This window comes from Drosophila biarmipes, unplaced genomic scaffold (assembly GCF_025231255.1).
Source record: "Drosophila biarmipes strain raj3 unplaced genomic scaffold, RU_DBia_V1.1 ptg000013l, whole genome shotgun sequence".
Classification (NCBI taxonomy): Eukaryota; Metazoa; Arthropoda; class Insecta; order Diptera; family Drosophilidae; genus Drosophila; species Drosophila biarmipes.
In genome coordinates, this window is record NW_026114532.1 from 2,206,446 (window position 1) to 2,230,709 (window position 24,264).

The 24,264-nt window shown below is 35.2% G+C and overlaps 1 protein-coding gene across 1 annotated transcript; it reads right to left on the bottom strand.

The window, feature by feature from the left end:
• Positions 1 to 4,630: 4,630 nt before the first annotated feature.
• On the bottom strand, positions 4,631 to 8,073 carry LOC108035831 (zinc finger BED domain-containing protein 4-like). The gene is made up of 2 exons (XM_017111578.3): positions 5,859 to 8,073; positions 4,631 to 5,803 (listed from the first exon to the last, which is right to left on the bottom strand). Exons 1-2 carry the CDS (start codon positions 5,878 to 5,880, stop codon positions 5,064 to 5,066), a joined length of 762 nt encoding a protein of 253 aa, XP_016967067.2. The 5' UTR covers positions 5,881 to 8,073; the 3' UTR covers positions 4,631 to 5,063.
• Positions 8,074 to 24,264: the final 16,191 nt, after the last annotated feature.

The following is a 24,264-nucleotide window of genomic DNA, read 5'->3' on the forward strand; positions in this document are numbered from 1 at the left end:
ATTACGATGAGACATTTGCACCAGTTGCACGAATATCCAGTTTTAGATTTTTGTTGGCCCTTTCAAATCAACATGATTTAATTGTTCATCATATGGATGTAAAAACTGCGTTTTTAAATGGAACTCTAAAAGATGAAATCTACATGAATGTTCCAAAAGGCCTAAATCAGTCTTATGAGAATAAAGTATGTAAGCTTAATAAAGCTATATATGGCCTTAAGCAAGCTGCTAGATGTTGGTTCGAAGTTTTTGAAAGTGTGTTGAAGGATGTTGGATTTCAAAACTTAGGAGTTGATCGGTGTATTTATATTCTGGATAAGGGAGATATTTCAAGAAATATATATATCCTGTTATATGTGGATGATATAGTAATTGCAACAAACAAATCAGATACAATGTCAGAATTTAAATCTTACCTTCATGATAAGTTTCAAATGACCGATTTTCGGGAAATTAGACACTTTATTGGCATAAAAATTGACAGAACCGATGGAGAAATTTGTCTTAGTCAGTCGTCATATATTCAGAATGTATTGAGAAAATTTAATATGGAAGATTGTAATTCAGTTAGTACTCCCCTCCCAAACAAGTTGGACTATACGGCTCTGCAATCGGAAGAACATAATGTTATGTACACGGCCTGACTTAAGTACTTCAATAAGTATTCTAAGCAGATATACAAACAACAACAATAAGGAACTATGGCAAAACCTTAAAAGAGTTCTTAGATATCTGAAGGGAACTGTTAATCTCAAGCTTAGATTCAAGAAAGAAACTAATTTTAATAATATTCTTACAGGATATGTAGATTCAGATTGGGCTGAGAATGAAACTGATAGAAGAAGTACCACAGGCTATTTATTTAAAATGTTTGAAAGTTGTTTAATTTCCTGGAGTACCATGAATCAAAAGTCAGTTGCTGCTTCATCTACTGAAGCTGCTTAAATCACTAATAAATGAGATTAACCTAAAATTAAATGGTCCTATAGCGATTTTTGAAGATAATCAAGGTTGTATAAGTATTGCAAATAACCCTACTTGCCATAAGAGAACTAAGCACATAGACATTAAATATCATTTTACAAGAGAGCAAATTGAAAAGAAACTAATTTGTGTAAAGTATATTCCCACAGATTTGCAACTAGCTGATATACTGACGAAGCCATTACCAACGCGGTTTATTTCCCTGAGAAGCCAGCTGGGACTTTCAGAATAAATAAACTACGAACTATGGGAATGATTGCTGAAAATTCATCGCCTTTAGAAGCCATATGTGAAATGGATCTCTTTTTTTTATGTTATTAATTTCAATTTCTCATACCTACTATATACTTGATTATTTTTCCTAAATGGATCTCATGAAGTACTTGTCATTAATTTTATCTTAATTAATTGAATTAAGTTTATGAACTGTTTAATTTCATTTATGTAAAAACCCTACTAATGTTAATTTGATTTTTGATCTAGTTGGGTTTTACTGGGTTTTTCCCAACTCCAGTAGCAAATGCTAGATCTAAAAAGAATTGAACCCCAGAATAAGAATATAAAAAAAAAAAAAAAATAAGATATAAATAAAAATTAAAGCACAAACTCATGTCAAGAATCGAAGTGATAATCAATGTAACCTTTGAGTCGGCGTGTTGAAATTTGCATCTTCAAATATGCAAAAGTCACATTATTAATTATGCACACCAAAATGTGTTCGTTGTTGTCTTGACATCTATCACGCCTGTTCGTTGATCTCTTGACCTATCGATATTCTCGTTCACTTCCTTTCTGGCATTGAGAGCGTGTGGTACACCTAAAATCTAATTGGGCGTTATTATTTATTTATTGGTGGTTGTCTGGTTAATACTTAATTGTATTACCGTATGCCACTGTCAACATTTCAAGTGTTTCGGAGCACCAAATTTTATTTTTTACACAATCATTTGATCCATATTTTTCGATAGCAAAAAATCGCTGAGCACGCAAAACAACTTGTTACCTTCACGCCTCTCACAACTAAACAAAAAAGGGGATTCAATTGAAACTTGGTACAGATGTTAGGGAAGAGTGTACCAAAACAAAAAAATCGATAATCGAAAATATGTTGCCCGCGAAATTTGAAGTCACCTTACTTTTTGAACACTTCTCGTATATTCTGGATCAGTATCACTAGCCGAGTCTATATAGCCATGTGCTGAGATCTTGGAAAATATTGGAACTGGAACAGTCATTCTTGGTGTACAAATTCCTAGGTTTCCTACGCAGCGCAAGTTTTGTTTCAGCGGGGTGCCACGCCCACAATCCGAAAAATCAGTAGCGCCTACAATTTTTGTGATACAAAAAAAATTTTAACTGAAATGTATTTGCCTAATCAATACCTATAGATTGACAAAAAAAAAGTACCATGCCCACTTTAATGCCCTCAAACCACCAAAAACTGTAATGGTCACAATTGTTATGCTAGAAAATTTTTTTTTGTTAAAATGTATTTGTCTCATTAAAACCTATCGAATGACGTAAAAATGTTTGCCACGCCCACTTTAACGCCTCTAAAGGGCTAAAACGCTTAAAACTGTCTGCCGCTCAAATAACGTATACCAAAATAAACGGTGAGTGACGCTTTCAAATATTTCTTTGCTGCTTATAATCTCCATTTTAATTTTGGTCCCTCAAGCTGAGTAATGGTTAAGGGAAAGGGAAATAATGGTTCCCGGAGGCTCTAATTAAAGCTGCAGGGCGCTGGCGGCTATATCAGTCGGACTGAGCCAGTCGATCCGAATAAGTCGATCACGAGGAGTCAAACCACTAAGATCTTATATCAAAGGGAACAAGAGTCGCCGTGGGAGCCTGCAAGGAGACGTTTGGGATTGGGCTCACAAGGAATCTCCGAATTGAGCCAAAGTAAGCTGAGGTCCAGAAGGCTTTACACGGCTAAGTCAAGGCGATCTGCTTATTCCTGTCAACGAAGTACTGGCGTGACGACTAGCGAGTCTGTCAGAGTTTAGGCAGTGGAGGCCGGCGATAAGAAATCGTGAGGTCGGGGCTAAGCCTATCTAAACCTAGTATACCTCGCTCCAAGCCCCGGCGTGAGCACGGTACGTCAAGTGGAACTGAGCAGGTCCTGGCGTGATGAGCCGGAAGGGAGAGCGGTCGATCAGTACGGTCTCGAGTGGAGTTTTCCAGGAGAGCCTACGGTTCCAACTCGTGATGTCCCGGCGTGTCCGAACCCGAGTATAACGAGCCAGAAGGGAGAGCGGTCAATCAGTACGGTCTCGAGATTAGATGTTGATAGTCGAGTAGTTTTACCTATTAGTTCACAACTTTGAATTTAAGAAAAAGCCGTTGATGTAGTTCATTATTGAACAGTTCCAGCTTTAGGTACTAAGGTTGACGGTACCCCAGAGCAGGATTATTTTATTGACAGTGTTCAGAAATTTGTGGGGGTTTCCATAGTTTTATACCAATTGTAATTGAAAGTGTTCCTGAAAATTATTTTATTTAATGAATATTTTAGAAATAATTCTTCATCAGATGGCATTATCACTTCCTTCTAATAAAAAATTAGTTAAATATATATCATTAGTATGTCAAAGTACAATTTGATTAAATTAGACTAATACTATTTATTATTTCTATACCCGTTAGTCGTAGAGTAAAAGGGTATATTATATTCGTCGGAATGTATGTAACAGGTAGAAAGAGGCGTTACCGACCCCAAAAATATATGTATTTTTGATCAGGGTCACTAGCCGCGTCGATCTAGCCATGTCCGTCTGGCCATCTGTCCGTATGAACGCTGAGCTGAGCCAAACATGGCTGTTCGCTCGGCATGCGATTTCCTAGTCTTCCTGCGCAGCGAAAGTTTGTTTATATATAATATATTAATTTAAATTCAATAAATTGAAAATGATATCAAATTTATTTTCTGTGTTTGACCCTTCAAATATTTTTAATTTATGGTTAATTTGATTAAGAAAATTCCGCCATTATACTAATTAATGCGTTCTCCATATAATATTTTTTGAAATTCTATTTTATTAACACTTCAAAAAAAATTCAAAACTTTATTAGGACCTTCAGGCCATAATGGATCTAAATTTATTTTTATTTCATTAACTTTGTTTAATAATTTTATAGAGTTATTTCTCTTATTTTTACAAGAACAAGCCATTTAACTTTAATTTTATTTTTAGCTTTACCTTTTTGATTATGTTTTAAATTAAACAATTTTTTACTAGTTAGAGTAATTTGATCAGTAATTATCGGAGCTCTCGGTGGGTTAAACCAAACTTCTCTGCTAAAATTAATATATTTTTCATCTACTAATCATTTAGAGTGCATATTAAGATCTTTTATAATTTTTGATTTATTTAATTTATTTATGTTTTATTGTATTTATGTATATCATTTATTTTAACATTTATATTTAATATTTTTAAATTATTTCATTTAAACCAATTATTTTCTTGATTTGTAAATAGAAATAGTTTTTCCTTCCAAAGTTTGAATCAGAGGTGACACACTTTCAATTTTACGGAAAAGTCCATATGCTGTGGGTATGATAAGTGATATGGTCACATATTTTCCACCAGAAATCTTTTCGCTTGCTTGCTGGAAGAAAGACAACATTTTTTCTGCATCCTTTAGCACAAGTATTTCCTCAGCAGTAAATGGCTGAGGTGCATTAGTTGTTGCTAATAGGACTTTGGCAATGGCATCGTTGGTTTTTAGAATTCTCTCGATCATAAAAAAGAAGCTGTTCCATCTAGTTGGCGTTTCTTGCAGCAAAGTATAATTCGTTCCTTCTTGTGCCAATTTAAATTTTTCATTAGCAATCGTGCTTTGTTTAAAAAATCGCATTATGGATTTGCACTTAGAAAACAAATTTTGAATGACTGCGTCATCAACTGTTAAGGCGTCTTGCACAACTAAATTTATTGTGTGCGCAAAGCATGGCAGATTTCGGATTTGCAATATTTCACATGCTTTAAGCATGGAACTGGCATTATCGGTAACAATGCACACCGTCTTGTTTAAAATGTTCCAATAATTCAAAATAGTGCTGCAATGTTTTGCTAACAGTGGTTTGTTGCGTTTAAAAGTTTTTTTGTGGCCAAAGATGCTGTTTTTAGTTCAAAGTCATAAACAAAATGACCGGTCACTGTCAAGAAACTGGCATTGGCACTCGATGTCCACATCTTTATTGTTATTGATACATCCGACACTTCTTGCAATATCAATGACAATTTGGAAGAGGTTTCCTTGTAGAGATTGGACATAAGCACATCACGCAAGTGTGTCTTGCTTGGCAATTTATAACGGGGATCCAATACCTGAGTGTACTTAATGAAACCTTCGTTTTTGACAATGTTGTACGGCTGTACATCCTTAGCAACCATTTCTGTTAATGCTTTGTCGATGTCAGTCTTTCGCTTGGAATTCGACTCGTACAAGACAGCTCTTTTGAAGTAGGAAGCCACAGAATTCATACTTGATCTGCAACTGCTGCTTGTAGACACAGTCTCGTTCCTATCCGTAACTTCAACTGGTTTGCTAGAGTCCGGTTTGTTTATTTCCAAGCTAGAATGAAACCTTTTTAAATGGTCGCGCAAGTTGGACGTATTGCCGCTTGTTTTATATTCCTTGCCAAAGTCAAGGCATTTGGCAAGTTTTTGGTCGTCGGACTTTTTAAAATATTTCCAAACATGCGAAATCGTACTCCTTTTTGAGTTACTCTGCTTGTTGTTGCTGGTGCAATCGCAGTCTTGCTTTTCTGGACTTGGCGCAGTAGGCGTTGGGGACCTCCGACGTGTACCTTAAATTCGCCAATTTTTTCCTCAAAATACTTATGTAGAATACACTAAACACACCTTTTTTTAAAAAGCGATCCATATTTATTGGTTACTTTTTAGTTTTCGTCAATTTTCTACAAAAATTTCAAATTCAAAACACAAGCGAATGCTGAAATTATTTTAGCGATGTGAGACGCCAGCTGTCGAAGGCACCATCGATAGTGGTTGGGTCACTATCGAAGGTGTCTGACACAATCGATTGCGGCTCGATAGTGGCCAACCATCGATAGTGTCGATAGTGCCATCGATAGTTCTCCACCTCTACTGTCGAGGCGGTACTGCCTGTTGGCGTGGCTGACTTTGCTTCCTATTGTTGCTTCCCAGTGGAGGAAACTGTTGGCTCTGTGGATAAGATATAGGAGATTGATGGTGTTGGGTAGGACTAACTTGACCACGGACGGCATTTGCGTAGGAGTTTGGTGCCGCAAAGTTTGAACGAACATTTGGACTAGTTGACTGTTGAAGTGCTGCGATGGAATATGACACTTTTTCGTCGATTTGCAATCTGCTGATAAACTGTGTGGTTTCCGCCACAGTTAACGCACTTGACTGTGTTTACATCCTTAAGGCAAGCCTCCAGACCGTGTTGTAGGCCACACCTGATACAGTTGAAGAGTTTTTGGCAGTGGTTTTTAGTGTGTCCAAATGCTTGACAGCGGTGGCATTGAACGACATCATCCTTTTTGTAGGGGAGTTCAACTTGAACCCGTTGCCGGCAGAGTGTCTTGATATCATGGATTTCCTTGTTATTTGCCGCCGGTTCTAGTTCAACGAAAACTAGATTGACAGCTTTGATTTTGTCGAAGCGATTTCTATGTCTACTAACAAAACGAACTTTGTGGCCAGTCAAGGTAAGACTTTCATTTATATTTTCATCCGGGATAGAATGATGGACACCACGGATGACAACGCGATAAGATCTCTCTTCTTTGAGCTGCAATGAATGGAATGGCATTTTTTTAAGAGTAAGCGATTTTGTTATTGCTCTGTATGCATCAGGATCTGCGGCCAAAATGGAAACAGAGTTTATGGGGTGGCATTTCAGGGGAGTATTTAGACGGGTCAACGATTCTGTCTATGGATCTAATAAGTCCGTTCAGATTCTCGCAGTGATCAACCACAATTGGGGGTGGTTTTTGGGAGGGTGATGGACGGATGGCTGGTATTCTTGCTATTGCTAGCGGCGTTGTGGCCAGTTTTGGTGTTGACAGCGTTGTTGTTGCTGGTAGAAGCTTTCTCCGACACGTTGAGGTTAACTGTCTGAGAGGCTTCCACGTCTATGTCCTTGTTCGAAAGTTCTGGAAAACGGTTAGAAGAAACGTTCTTTTTCGGGCTATTGGAGTGTCTTTGAAATTTTGTAACAGAATTCGGAGATCTAGAGTCAAGACGGCGTTTCTGTTTGTCGAACTCGGAGTCCATCAGTCCTCATCGTCACCATTTATGGCTGCAAGCTCAGGATCAACGGCTTTGCTGGGTAATGGTGGGTTGTAGTCGGAGGAGCTAGCATATAGGCGACTGAACTTACATAGATAACGAGGTATAAAGGGCCTCGCTCATTTTCTTTTGTTGTAAGGCTACAGATTTCCTAATGTTTAGCTCATCTGCGGAGTCCGAAATACCAGCCATTATTGCTATTGCAGTGCTATGCACTGCTTAATCGACTTGTTGGAGTTATAAGCCTTAAGACGGACTTCGGTTGAGGTGGCCTTAGCTCAGTGTGTAAGGCGCGAGTCCCACGGTAAGGCGGGTCCCGGCTCAAACCCACCAAGGTACGGGTAAAATCAAATTTATTTTTTCTTTTAATTGGAAGAAAAATAATTAGTTCAAATTTATTTCGAATTCAAAATTTAACCAACTATCGGTGATTGTACGTATCACAGTTGCATCTGTTAGCTTGTCTTTTCTGTTTCACCTGTTTTGTCTTCGCAACAAGACACAACTAACTACGTGTAAGGGCACTGACACCGCGACTTTAGACGTCGGATTCACGAAATCACTAACTTTTGCCACGAAAGTGGACTTGTCCAAAGACTCTTTACAGAGAACTCACAGCAATGCAAAAACGCGTCTGCACTCCACGAAAGCATGATCGAGACTATAAATAGTAGTAATACTAATTTATATTTAATTAAAACTTTTTTTCAATTTTTGAGTTTTTTTTATTTTTTTTTATATTTTAAGGCTTTAAGTTAATAAAACTAATAGCCTTCAAAGCTGTAAATAGAGGGAACCCCTTTAAGCCTTAGTAAAATTTGACTCCTTCGAATGTTTGATGTCATTATTGACTATAAACCAATTTTAATGATTTAGAAGATTAATTCTTATAAATAGATTTACAATCTACCTCCTAAACTTCATCCACTTATTATAAAGATATTGGAACATTATATTTCATTTTTGGAGTATGAGCCGGAATAGTAAAGACATCTTTAAGAATTTTAGTTCGAGCTGAATTAGGTCATTCAGGAGCGTTAATTGGGGATGATCAAATTTATAATGTAATTGTAACTGCACATGCCTTTATTATATTTTTTATAGTACTACCAACTAATTTTGGAGGGTTTGATAATTGCCACTTGCTCTTTCTTTATTATAAGTTAGAAGAACGGTAGAAAACGGAGCTGGAACAGAATGAACCGTTTATCCACCTCTTTTTGCTGGTATTGTCCACGGTGGAGCTTCAGTTGATTTAGCAATTTTTATATCATATCAACTTAACCTCGGAAACAGATTCAGGGTTTAAGTACAGGTAAAACTTCAAAACTACCAGCAAAGCCGCCTACAAATATGTTTGATGTAAATGGTTTTTATATTCGATATAGCAAAAAAATATTGAATTTTTTAAAAATATTAAAGATTTAAGTAGAAACAGTTCGTTCGAAAAGTTCATGAACAAAGAAATATAAAGATTGAACGCATTATATAGGGAAGTGCGACCCAGTTTGCAAATTGTGTACATCACATTACAGCTAGGTAGCTTGTCAGCCATTTGAAAAGTCGAATTGTTACAGTGGTGGGGTTGAAGTATTCAATATAATTTTAAACCAGTTAAAATGATGGAAGAAGGATATTAGCTAAACAAGATTGGAAATTTCTTAATTAGGAATTAATGGCACTCATCTGTTCTGTTTTCTGTGACGGGGACGGAGTTTGTAACCATTATTATTAGTTTTATTTCCCCGACGTGGAATAAGAGATATAAAACAAGATAGGAAGTTAACTTCGGTAAGCCGAAGTTTGTATACCCTTGCTGTTATAAGAAATAAAACACTTTAGTAAATAATTTTTTCATGTTATTTTCCCACTAATTTTCCTATTGTTCCTATGACAGCTATATGATATAGTCGTCCGATTTTGATAAAATTTAGTTCGAAATTCAGAACAAATTAAAAGTATTTTTTTTTAAGCTAAGAAGGTTATATGTCAAAAAGCACCAAAGCTATAATCTATATATATAAAAGAAAGTCGTGTTAGTTACACCACTTATAACTCAAGAACGGCAGAACAGATTTGGCTGAAAATTGGTAGGGAGGTAGCTTAGAGCCAGGAGACGGACATAGGATACTTTTTATTCCGTTCGACAGCGTTCCTCTGTGACTTGACATGAAACGTCAGTCACTATAAAACGTGGTATAAGAAAAAAGAATCAGACTTGGAATAACAAAACGCAAATGACAGCTATGTAATTGACGTAAAATGACAGCTATGTAATGACGTATGGATGACAATTTGATATTTGTAAGAAATCAATATTAAAACTATTTCTATTAAATAAAATTAAATAAATAATTAACAAGTGGATTGAAGTGAAGTGAAGTTTAATTAATAATGCCGCGACCAAGACGATCGAATCTTTCCCGACAAAGCCGTAATGCAAGAAGAATACAAAATACTGCAAATGAAAGGACTGAAGAAGAACAAGAAATTGCACGTGAACAGCGCCGCAATAGTATGGCTCGACTTCGTGCTTCTCAATCACGAGAGCAAAGTGAAGCAGCCCGTGAAACAGCTCGGTTGGCAATGCAGAATCGTCGAGCGAACAACAGAAGTCAACAAATAGATCATTTGCGACGCAGAACAAGATATTTAGCTGATTTGAATCGAGCTGCGTTTCGATACGATTGCAGCAATGATTACAGCTTGCATCCTAGCGTTTGCATTGGGCAAATGGACGTTGCTTGCGAGTATTGTGGTGCATTAAAGTTTTCCGGAGAAACGCCTGGATTATGCTGCGTTAATGGTAAAGTGAAATTGCCAGTGTTGACTCCGCCACATGAGCCATTGTATTCATTGCTTTGCGGCGAAACACAAGAATCACGCCACTTTCTTGCAAATACTCGAAAATACAATAGTTGTTTCCAAATGACGTCATTTGGGGCAGACATTATTGAAGAAGGAGGTTTTAATCAGACATTTAAGGTATTTATTTTTGTACTTACATAGAATGTAGTTAAAGAATAACTTAGTTTATCTATTGGTATGTATTATACTACTCTCCTACAGAAAAAGTGTTTATAACCCAGTTAATACTGTCTGGTTTTTATTTTATAGATACAAGGACATATTCACCATCGAATTGGATCATTACTACCTTTCGGAACAAAGTTCGCCGGGTCAGCTAGTTTGTAATATATTATTTTCCCATTAATTTACCGATCTTTCTTATGACAGCTATATGATATAGTCGTCGGATTTTGATAAAATTTAATTCGAAATTCAAAACCAAAAAAAAAATGTAATTTCCCAGCATAGGAGGTTATAAGTTAAAAAACACCGAAGATTTAATTTTTAATATTATTTTACCACTAATTTTCCGTTTGTTCCTATGGGAGCTATATGATAAAGTCGTCCGATTTTGATAAAATGTAATTCGAAATTTAGAACTAATTTAAAAATGTTATATCCAAGCTTAGAAATGTATATGTTAAAAAACACGAAAGATATAATTTTTTTGTAAAATTTTTTCCCCGATAGTTCTTATGGAAGCTATAAGATATAGTTATCCCATCCGGCGGTTCCGACTTATATACTACATGCAATAGAAAGAAGACTTTTAAAACTTTTTAAACCAACTTCCTTGTGATTGTGTGATTTAAAAGGTGTAAAACAGTGTAGCAGACCTGTATGTTACACTGTTTTACACCTTTAAAATCACTTTGTTCACAAATAGTGTATAAATAGAATAGAGCTAGAAAAGTAGAACTATACAAATTTTAATCCACTGGAAACAATTATTACCAGGCTTACCAGCAAAATTAAATTAAAAGACGTTCCTATATTAAAAACATGTTTTAATGGTAATGTGGAATGGAAAAAATAAATCTTTTAAAAATAATCCAACATCTGAGAAATATTAAATTGTATGAAATATTTTACATCTACCTAAAAGAATCAAGCGAAAATCTTCGGGCAGAGCCAAGTATAATAACCTGTAAATTACTTATAGAGGGTTGGAGCTAGAAAATACCTATATATAATTATACATATTTAACTATGAATATTGTTTGTGCCCAACCGAAGTAGGAACTTCTAGTAACTTCGCGTGAACAACAAAAACACAAAAACTAAGTTATAAATCAAGATGGACATAATCTCAAAATTTCGAATTATGGTGAACACTTTACTTTTGTTAATTCTTGCAACTCCCTGGAGCGGAGCCAGAAAATGAATATTAATATATAACAAAAACTTGCTCACAACACCAAAATAAATAATTAAATGCAGAATTGAGCTACAAAATAAGAATCTGCTTTTTTATTTCGAGCTCAAATTACATGTATACTTGTGAGTTGTGGCGCGGTGATTTCAACCCCTTTTTGGGACGTGCTAGAGATAGGCAGTCAGTGATCTTCTCATTGAGCGTGCCCTTTGGACTTGTGCGGGCCCACAGACTTTCTTGTGGAGAGAAGAGAATTTTCAACAATTTACCAATAAAACGTTGCCGTGAAAGCAAAAATATGTGTTTATCCGAAATCTGAGATTTATTTTATTGGGGTTCTTTTGATTTCTAAATTATTCGCAAACATAATCGGACATGTTTCTTCAATAAATATCCTAATTAGTAAGGGGGCTGGGATCATCAATATGTAAATTGTTTCAAATTGTGGGATGTCTATACTCCTAAAAATTTGTGCATTGAACTGGGCAGTTCAATTTATGTGGCTCTTCCACCATAAATCTTCGGTGCAAGTAGTATTGCAAGCCTCTGCCGTCTGGATCCATCTCGACCCTGAAGAGTTGTTGTTGCTCTTTTTTCCTGTTGATGATGTTTCTATCGTTCTTTGCAGAAAACCCGTCTTAGAAACACTTGCAGGCCCTTGTTGCGTTTCAGTTGGTACGTGTTGTAGCTTTTCCTAGCTTACTACACACAGAAAAAAGAACAAGTCAAGATCAATTTGATATGCGCATGGTAAATTTCGGTTTTTCCGACACATATAATTTTTACTATGAAATAATGTCAAATTGGAACCAAAAAATGTAATTTTCTCAATTTCTCTTTTCTCAAACATTTCTTGACATTAAAAAAGAGAGGATATAGCAATATGGCGACGTTAATTACATGAGTGGATGCGACATAGACCTATTCGAAATTCGAGTTGGCCTACCTCAAACATGTTGTCCCGCTTGCACTAGCATACGATGTAGTCGATTTTTAGCGTGGACAACAAATAAAAGGTGAGTAAAGTTAAAACTTTATTGCGATTGCCTTCCCTTAGCTGAAAGGTTTAGGTTGGGAGACACTATCTCCGTTGCTATCTGCCCTTAAGGCAGAATAACCAATTATATCAAATAATATTAACGCTTTAGCTCTTTGTTGGAGTATTTTGAAAACAGAACTGAATTTTTGAAATGGTCTTAGGGCTTACAGCAGCCACGCAAATATGCTGTGTTTACCGTCTGTGCACGAGCGTTCGGCCCATTGCTAGTTTAGTTTAGTTTGTTTGGCCGGCGCGATGTTGTTAACGGTACAATGGTCAACGACTCTGGTCTTGCTGACCACAGTTAACTACTCCCTCTTCTAAGTCAATGCCGCCCTCGGTCGTTTGTAATTCGGCGATCACTTCTCCTATTTGGACTGTTATTTTTTACATGATAGTTTAATTTTAGGAAATTTTATGATGAAATGTAAAATGTGGACTGTAATTTTTGCAGAATTTTTACAGACGAGACAGACAAAAGATCGCCTATGGGTTCCCCCTAGCCAAACTGATTTTAAGTCTTCATGATCTAAAATAATCGGACTCCAAATATTAATTTTAGCAAGCATTAAATTTTATAAATCTGTCATCAGCATTCTGTTTCTACCAAGTAGTGTCTGACCGAACAAACATTCTGCACTGGAGGCGACGCTGGCATAAGTTTGCAGCTGGCCTCCTATTCTGATAAGCTGGGGCTTGGGGGTGTTTGTAACATTTTGGAAAAGGATGAGTCAACATCCATAGGTTCTTGTTGCGGTTCAGAATGGTCTTGCGCTTTTTGTTGCCTACTGAAATGCGCGTTTTTATTGGCACCAAATTGTTGATTTGGTTGAGAGGGGATCTTGTCTTGTTGACGTTCTGGCGTCTTTGGAGCTGCCTTACAATTCTTATCAATCCTTTTATCTTGCAAACGTGGTTGCGTGATTTGACTCGATCTCCCGCGCGAAGGCGCCGAGAAAAGCACATCCGTGAGGATGCGCTTAAGCCCGGAGACAAACACCCGCAAAGCGTTATACGGAATTTATCGCATAATACGTTAGCCCAGGCCTGCTCATACGTCATATTGACCTTGTTTGTTAATAAGGTAACCTTTAAGCAGTCCCAAACGAAGATAGCACAGCACCAGAGGGACCACTGACTTTACTGCTAATAATTATGACCGCCTGATAGTACCGGGAGCTGAAATCATATCGTCTGAAAATGTGGTAAGCAGCTACAGCTGCTTGTCGCCAAGATGATTTTTGCGTTCCCGCGAATTCGGGCAGACATTTGGCGGCATCTAAAGGCTCGTTGTATTGAATGTCTTTTATAATTTCTATGGGCACATATTTTTTACTGCCGCTACTAGCCCGTCCAATTCCTCAATTCGCTACCTAAGCGATTGCTCTCTGAGGTGGCTTTGGCCGGTCTATTCTACAAGGGCATTACTAACCTTTATGATGGTCCGGAGCTGATCGGGATCCATATCAGTAGGAGGTACTCGGGCCCTGCGTAAGGGTGTTAAGCTTCTCTTCACTCTCGGACTCGGAGTCGCTCGAGTATTGTGTCTTGTTCCTATATGTGAAAAACGGAGTAGCTGAATTCAACTGCCAGAAATCCGTGCGCGTTAGCAAAAGCGCTACACAAAAAAAGTAAAGTCGAAATGTTTTGGGGGTCGTATTTCCTTGCAACAAGCGGAGCAATAAAAATAAAAACAATGTCTGCAGGGTGACAATGTATGCACTGTGCATAAAAAAGATCACTGAAATGCCAGGCGAAATAGCGAGGCGCCGTTACACAGAAATAAAATTAAAGAGAACAAAAATTTTAATACGCACTATTACTAATATATTTATACCCTTGCAGGCGGTATAATGATTTCAGTCAGAAGTTTGCAACGCAGTGAAGGAATACTTTCCGACCCCATAAAGAATATATATTCTTGATCAGCGTCACAAGACGAGTCGATCTAGCCATGTCCGTCTGTCTGTCCGTTTCTACGCAAACTAGTCTCTCAGTTAAAAAGCTATCAGGCTGAAACTTTACCAAAAGTCTTCTTTCTATTGCAGGTAGTACATAAGTCGGAACCAGCCGGATCGGACAACTATATCTTATAGCTCCCATAGGAACTATCGGGGAAACAATTTAAAAAAATATAATATCTTCGGTGTTTTTTAACATATAACCTTCTAAGCTTGGAAATAGCATTTTTTAATTAGTTCTGAATTTCGAATTAAATATTTTCAAAATCGGACTATATTATATAGGAACGATCGGAAAATTAGTGGTAAAATATGACAAAATTATATCTTCGGTGTTTTTATACCCTTGCAGAGTGTATAATAATTTGAGTCAGAAGCTTGCAACGCAGCGAAGAAGACGTTTTCGACCCCATAAAGTATATATATTCTTGATCAGCGTCACAAGACGAGTCGATCTAGCCATGATCTAGTATATCGGACAACTATATCATATAGCTGTCATAGGAACGATCGGATAATTAAGGGGAAATAATGTGAAACAAATTATAGCTTTGGGGCTTTTGGACATATTGTCTTATAATATTGGGTATACAAATTTTTATATTTTTAAGAATTTCGAATTAAATTTAATAAAATTATTGATTATTTTTTATAACTGCAAGAGTATACAAACTTCGGTTTGTCGAAGTTAAGTTCCTTTCTTGTTAAATATATAACCTAAATTTTATAAAAATCGGACGACTATATCATATAGCTGCCATAGGAACAATCGGAAAATTAGGTGAAAAATTTGGAAAAATTTTATAGTACCTATAATAAGCCGGATAAGAGGCTTTTTCTATGGTTTTGCTTAAAATCATAATCAGTGTGTTTGCTATTCGAGGGAATCCTATTGTTTTATTGAATTTCAAAATATTGTGACTTCTGAGAATGAAAGTGCACGTGCATACCCATGAACTCGAGTATCACCCCCTACCCTCGAGTCCTTCTGTGCGTGTGGGTCTTTTGCAAGGGGTCATAATATTTTGAAATGCAATAAAACGATAGAATTTCCTCGGACAGCAAACACACTGATTATGATTTTAAACAAAACCGTCAAAAAAACTCTGATCCCCCTTATTATAGCTACTCTAAGCTTAAGGCTTGAGAAAATTGTAATGGTTGCACTGCAACATCTTGCGCAAATGTTGGCCCGAACCAAAGTGTCAATAATTTTGTATCTTGCTTACACAGGAATTACCTTTCGTAAGCTTAACCTATCGCATAGCCATCTATATTTAACTATATACTGAGCCCTCCTACATCACGTTCACCCCCGGTAACTTGTTAGCAATCCTTGTCTTCCTTTCCCCAATCGGATTGGTTCTAGGAGTACAACATGCCTGTATGCACTCCCTGTAGATGACAACCTGTTAGATGAACATTCTAGACTATAAAAATGACACCCCTCAAATTGCTCAGGATCAGTACTTCATATGCCTCAGTACTGCATTCTATTTAAATTATCGATCCATTCCGGTGCCAGTTATTGCGCGTAACAATTCAAGTTGTGTTTAAACGTTTACTTTTATTTCGGTTAAATTTACTAACATTTATTCCACATAATATATATTTATATAATATACCTATACCAACTCACTTTAAAAAAAAAAACTAAAACTAAAATCGAAAAATGGAGTGATCAATTGTTTGCGATTTGTGCACAAAAAATATGAAGATAAGTGAGTTTGAAGCTCATTATAAGTGTTCAAAGCCTCTAAATGCTTTCAAGTTTCAAATGGCTAAATCAACAATAAGATGTGACTTGTGCTCTACTGAGGTCAACAATTATGATTTTGCTGAGCACTATCAAAACTGTGAAGGACCCAAAAATGCATTCATTTTATTAATGAATGGTGGAAAACAACAACAACAGCATCAAAAACAACAACAACAACTAAACCAAGGACTACAAAATTTAGACGACCATCCTACAACATCCGCTAATGCTTTTAAACGAATAAGATTGGAGGTGGGTAAGGTAATCGTTAATCAACCCAAAGAAATTAAAATTACAGACATCAATAACAATCTGAAAACATTGACAATGAGTTAAATACGGCAATAGATAGTTTATTAACATCAAGCAGTGACTTCCAAGAAAAAGATTTTGGTTGGGCAGGCCCCTAAAAAAATAAGACCACGAAATGCTCTTATAAATGTACAAAATACGGATGTATTTTGTTTCAAGTGGTGCTTACTAACATATATAGCTAATAAAAGACATAAGAATGCTACCTTTGCAACAACACAGCAAAGAAAGTATTCGAGAGAAAAAATGATAAAGCCCGCCATATGCCAAATAAATATTAATTATGAAATCATTGTGTATGATGGGATAAGATTGTATATTTCGAGAATCGAGTTTCCAATCACAAATAAAGGAATTATTCACTTTGAAAAAACTAATGCAGACTTCAGCATTAACATTTATGAAACTGATGCAGATGGCGAAAAAATTATCGGGCCAACCTTTAGAACAAAATATATTCGTTCTAATCATATAAATATATTTGGAATCAACAATATACGCCTACATTACGAGTGTAAAAAGATTATGTTACTCGCAACATTCCAAATCTAACTCTTCCCTCTTCTTAACTCTCAAACTGTTTTTCCTGTTAAATCATATCGAATCAATAGTACAGTCCAAAACACTATTGATTTAAAAGATTTTTATCAGCATTGCCAAAAAAATATAATTGAAATTATGAAGCATTGCATGATAGAATATAGAGCCATTAAATTCAACCTAAGAGTTTATGGTACCTATATTAAACAAACAGACGAAGGAGTTACTGTTGAAACAACAAAACATTTTGGGACATCATATAAATCTTTATACCAAAATGAAAGCATTATCGATGAACTTAATATGGCAGTAGATAGCTTACTAGCATCGAGCAGTGAGTTTCAAGAAAAAGACTCTGGTTGGGCAATAAAAAATTTCAATTATTTTGAAATTACTATAATAAAGCTAGAAAACATTCCTGCTAGCGGATACATTCAGGCCCCGAAGAATATAAGAGCCCGAAATGCACTTATAAACGTACTGTACTGGCATTCATAGCTAACAAAACTCATGAGAGTGCTACCTTTACAACAGCAAAGCAAAAAAAGTATTCACGAGAGAAAATGACAAAGCCCACAACTTACCACAATAATATTAATAATGAAATAATTGTATATGACGGAATAAGATTGGATTTTTCAGGAATCGAGTTTCCAATAACGAATAAAGGGATTATCCATTTCGAGAAAAATAATAAAGACTTTAGTATAAATGTTTATGAGATCGACGCTGACGGTGATAAAATAATCGGCCCAACGTTTAGAACCAAATGTATTCAAACTAACCACATGAATATATTGGGAATAAATAACGTAAGCCAAGACAGTATGCATTACGCTTACATTACAAGTGTAAAAAAAATATGCTACTCACAGCATTCCAAGGCAAAATCAGGAGGATATTTTTGTGATAACTGTCTACAGTTTTTCACAGTTAATAATACTACCCACAACAAACTTGAATGCGGAAAAGTGGCCTCGTTTTACCCTGAACCAAACACTACAACTTCATTCAAGGGCTTTCATAAAAAATTATCTCCTCCGGTGGTGATATATGCCGATATTGAGGCTGTTCTTGGAAACTATAAAACATGCCTAAATTCGTCTTCAACGTCGTCAACAACAAAAGTGCAGAAGCATACTGCATGTGCCGTATCACTTTATATAGCACATAAATATAATCCGGATCTTAATGAATTGTGGACATATGAAGGTATGTAAAAACAATAAATAATTAATTCAAATTTTGTATAATTTTATAGGCGCTGACTGCATACAAAAATTCTGCAAATCACTAAAGGAAAAAACTACGAGCTTGTTTTACATGTACTGGTCGACCCCCAAAAACCCGATTGCTAGCACAATCCATGAACAGGAAGGAAATTGCTGTGCCTGTGAAAAGGAAATAAACGCTGACGACCTGGACAAATATTTTGATCAATTTTCTGGAAAATACAAAAATTGTAGTATAGATGATTAAAATTTTGTAAAAAAGGTTTGGAAAACTTTCAACTGTAATACTATAAAAGATTATATAAAACTTTATTTAGAAAGTGATGTTTAAATTTTTACCGATGTTTTCGAAAATTTTAGAAAAATTTGTCAGAAAATTTATAAGCTTGACCCTATTAACTATGTTACAGCACCGTCAATATCTTGGGATGCTATGCTCAAGTATACTAATGTAAATTTAGAACTTATTAGTGACGGAGACATGTACAACTTTTTAAAAAGAGCGATAAGGGGTGGGTTAACTCAATATACCCAAAGAATTTCTATAGCTAATAATAAATATATAACTAACTTTGATTCAAGTAAACTAAATAACTACCTCAGCTATATTGATGCAAATAATTTATATGGTTGGGCAATGAGTCAACCCTTACCGCTTTCAGGATTTAAATTTTTAAGTGATGATCAATTAGAATCTTTCGATTACAAAAATATTTCTGCTGACGGAAATGTAGGATATATATTAGAAGTAGATTTAGAATATTTCTGTCCAGAAAACAAAGTTCCTCCAGGAGGTAAGCAGAAAAAACTTATAGCTGATTTATCGAATAAAAGCGAATACATTATCCACTTAAAACAGCTTCAACATTGTATACAGCATGGTTTAATTGTAAAAAAAATACATAGGGTTTTGTCTTTTACATAATTATGCTGGTTAAAGCCCTATATTGATTTAAACACTGATCAAAGAAAACTAGCCGAAAATGATTTTGAAAAAAATTTGTTTAAGTTAATGAATAATGCAGTATACGGCAAAACAATGGAATGGAAACAGTATATAGTAAAACATTATAAATCAAGATAAAATTCGCCAGGCTTCAGGCAACGCATAGCTAGACATGACTTCCATAGCGTTAAGATATTTGGGACAGATCTTGCAGCGATTGAATCAACACCATCAAAAATTATTTATTAGAATTATCTAAATGGTTAATGTATGAATTTTAATATAATTTTCTATTACTTAAAAGACCTTCTTCGAAAATAATTTATATGGATACAGATTCATTTATTTTATCTTCAGAGGAAGACTTTTACGAAACTATAAAAGAAAATCCTGAACGATTCGATACCTCAAATTATAAACTAGAAAATTAATTTAATATAGTTCAAGCTAATAATAGGGAACCTGGAAAAATGAAGGATGAACATGCAGGTAGGGTTATGACTTCTTTTGCTGGACTTAAGGCTAAGGCATACTCTTGTTTAGTTGATAAGAAAGGAAACGAAAACGAATGTATAAAAAATGAAAGGATTTAAGAAATCAGTTATTAAAAAACTGAATCATGAAGATTATATAGAATGTATAAAATATAAAAAAACATGTTATTGATCCCAGCGAGTTATTCGAAGTAGGTCGCACATCCTCTATACTGAAATTATTAATAAAATAAGTCCTAATTATAAGGATGATAAGAGATATATTTTACCAGATAATTGTGATACATTGGCTCATGGTCATTATAATATTGAACATATATTAAGTAGTAGTCAAAATTAAACTAGGAAAGCATTTTTGTCTTTCACTTTTTGAAGTTCCTCTTCATAAAATCACCCATTAATAGGGGTACCCATATAATCTTGTATTTCATATGTTACGGGGTATGTAGACTTGACTTTTAAAACTTTAAAAACTTCTGTGGTCCAATTAGGTTCGTATCTCTTCATAAATGCTCCTTTGTATTTACTTATTCTAACAAAATCACCTACTAAAAATTTATGTTTTGGAAATATTTTTGGTATAATATATACCGATTTTAAAATAAACTCTTCATTTTTCGTGCAGACATCTACAGACTTCATTTTAATTATTCGGTGATATGAATTATTGCACTGATTTACGAGATAATTGATGTTATGAATCCACTTATATTTACCCTGCATACTAAACATTTTCCACATACAATTTTTTAATGTTCTATTAAAGCGTTCACATATAGAAGCCTTGAGATGCGTATAAGTATGATAATGATTACAAGTGGAATTAAAAAATTCTTTCCCTTAGTCTGACTGAAAATTCTTGGGTCTACTTTTTAAAAACAGATTTCATTGCCTCTGCTACATCCAGGGCAGACTTTGACTCGACTGCCTCGGTGTATGCATACTTTGAGAACGTGTCAATAACGGTCAGTAAATATCTAAAACCCTTATTTTCTTTCCAAAACGGTATCATTTCAACTAAATCAATTTGCCATGTGTCACTTATCCGTTTTTGAACGAAATTTCGCCGTATAAAGTTTTTTCGCGCTTTTTCGACAACTTGTTGTTTGCTCATCTTAAGGTGTTGATGTATTAGTGTAATTTTTTATTTGATGACGATGGTTGCTTAGTCAATAATGCTTGCATATACAAGAACATCCCTTTTTATTTCTGAACGCATCTTTTTTGCAATTTCAAAACATAATCGTGTTAAATCTATTGGCACATCCTTATCATAGGTACCTTCTAAATCAGATAGTTGAATATCAAATTTTTGTAAAGATACACACTTAGGAATAATATGATTATTGTAAAGATTGTAACATAAAAATGTAGTAAAAAATATGCCTAATCTTAGTAATGATCTCCAGGACTCAGAATCAAACTCAATTTTGTTACCATACTGATTAATCACAAAAACGTACTGATTATCTGATTTCCTAAATCTAAAGTTACATTTTATGGAGTGCAAGCACGGATGATCAATAATTGTATCAGGCATCAAGAAGTCATACTGGTCCAGTTTCAACTGAATAAATTCCTTATACGTAAGCAGTTGCATCCATTCGTCTTTGTCAAATCCAATGAAATTATTTTTACTTTGCTGCATCCAAACCATCGGCAAAAATTTTCGAGTAGTCGACAGATCACATTTCAATTTTAAGTTATGAACAACATAATACTGGAATCCAAAAATGACTTCGTGGTCCTGTTTCTTTCGATAAGTTTTATTTCTTTCTATTAAATAAACTGTATATATGTTTTAGTCTTACCGGTATATAAAGGAGAAAGCTCAGCAAGCACACCCTCAGTTGATTAAAAAATCTCAACCAATGATGAACACAGTCGATCGTAATTCAAGCATTATAGTAGATTTTCAATATGTACTTGGTAACAACAAACAAGTTTTCGTTAAGGAGCTGGCGTTTATGCCTGCTGGAACTGTTATACCTCATTTCAAACCGCCATATAACATAAAAGAATTGGATAATGGAGCTCTTAAGCAACAGCACCTTAACCAGCAGAACATAAACGGATTGGATTGGTCAGCTGGAAATATTCCATACACAAGTCTTGAAGAAATACTCACACCACTCAATAAGTATCACACAGTTCTTGTTCGTGGTGAAATTAAAAAAAATTTTAATCAAGTATTTATCAACAAACATTATCGATATAGATATTGGAAGAACTTTAACTCAACTACCCAATTTTTTACGAATTGTAGAATACACAAGAAAAAACTTCCACTTCGATGTTCATTAAATAATTTATTTAAGCTGTTTGTATTGTTAGAAAACACCAATTATGAAATATATAGTAATGGTGACACATGTGTTTAAAATTTAGTAAAAATAAATTCATGGTCCTATCAGGTTGTCTCTTATTATGGATTCTTTTAAGAGATTTTTTGGAAATGATCCCCGTAAAAATGGATACTTATTGTTTATTATTTATTGCAATTATTGCGGAAATGATACTCATTTCGAGAAGAACTGCTCCAAGAAACGCGATCAAGAAAATATTAATAAAACCTAGTATAACTTAAAAACATTATATAAGCAATAAGTAATAATATAATACGAGGTGTGTTCAAAAAGTAAGGTGACTTTGTATTTTGAAGAAAAACTATTAATTTATTTATCAATATTAATGTTGTCCCCTTCAAAGTAATACCCCTCAGATACAATACACTTATGCCAACGATTTTTCCAATCCTCAAACTTTTCATAAGCACTTTTCGGTGTAGCCTTGAGCTCTTCCAGCGATGCAGTCTTTATCTCTTCAATCGTTGCAAATCTCCGTCCTTTCATAGGTCTCTTTAGTTTTGGGAACAAGAAAAAGTCACATGGGGCCAACTCCGGTGAATATGGTGGCTGAGGCATTATTGTGGTGTTGTTTTTGGCCAAAAAATCTCTCACAAGCAAAGATGAGAGAGCAGGGGCATTATCGTGATGCAGAAGCCATGAATTGTTTTTCCACAATTCTGGACGTTTCTTTCGTATTTCTTCTCGCAAACGGCGCATTACTTCCAGATAATACTGTTTATTGACCGTACGACCATATGGTAAGAACTCCTGATGCCCCACGCCATGGTAATCGAAGAATACAGTGATCAAAACTTTGACATTTGATCGAACTTGGCGTGCTTTTTTCGGTCTTGGCTCACCTGGGCTCTTCCATTGTGACGATTGGGCTTTGGTTTCGATATCATAACCATATACCCATGATTCGTCACCAGTCATGACCCTTTTGAGTAAATTTGGGTCGTCGTTGACGTCATCCAACAGCTCTTGAGCGATGCTCATGCGACGGTTCTTTTGGTCAAAATTCAGCAATTTTGGAACAAACTTCGCTGACACACGACTCATGCCCAAAATTTGAAAAAATTTCATGGCACGAGCTAAGCGATATACCGACATCTTCAGCAACTTCTCTGATAGTGATTCGACGATTTTCCAAAACAATTTTCTTCACTGCTTGAACGTTTTCATCAGTTGTTGACGTGCTTGGGCGTCTATAGCGAGGCTCCTCATTGGCATCTTCCCGGCCATCTTGGAAGAGTTTGTACCACTTGTAAACATTTTTTTTACTCAGAACAATTTTACCGTATGCCACTGTCAACATTTTAAGTGTTTCGGAGCACTTAATTTTATTTTTTACACAAAATTTGATGCAAATCCTTTGATCCATATTTTTTGGTAGCAAAAAATCGCTGAGCACGCAAAACAACTTGTAAATTTACGCCTCTCACAACTAAACAAAAAAGGGGATTCAATTGAAACTTGGTACACATGTTAGGGAAGAGTGTACCAACATAACAAAACAAAACAATCGATAATCGAAAATATGTCGCCTGCGAAATTTGAAAAGTCACCTTACTTTTTGAACACACCTCGAACCTCAAGAAAAGAAGTATATGTGCATTGAAATTATTAAAAAACAAAAAAGGAAGTTAACTTCGACAAGCCAAAGTTTGTATACCCTTGCAGTTATAAAAAATAATCCGTAATTTTATTACATTGAATTCGAAATATTATAATTCCCAATATTATAAGATAATATGTCAAAAAGCCTTAAAGCTATAATTTGTTTCACATTATTCCTCACCAATTATCCGATCGTAAGGCAATTATATTATTATTGAACACATAACATGGAAACCATAAAGTTACTAAATCCCATCTTAATGCGCTAAAAAAGTATAAAAATGCATTGCGCTACCTTTCGTGCCCAAAGCGTACATTAAATTCTAAGAGAAAAGTCCTTATCAAAAAGGCGGATTTCTACCGATTCTAATAACTTCATTGCTTTCTGGAATTTTTGGAAAACTATTAAAAAATTATTAAGAAAAAACATAATTTAAGCAATGTAATTTTAATGCATCCTAACAGCTATCAGAAATTGATAAACAATGATAAGAGGAAATGAATTAATAAATAT

What these genes read in the sequence shown, in the direction of transcription:
- LOC108035831 (XM_017111578.3), bottom strand. Translation starts at nt 5,880, where the DNA reads ATGGATCGCTTTTTAAAAAAAG. An exon ending in GGATCGCTTTTTAAAAAAAG is followed by an intron (nt 5,804 to 5,858) that starts GTGTGTTTAGTG and finishes GGCGAATTTAAG; the next exon opens with GTACACGTCGGAGGTCCCCA.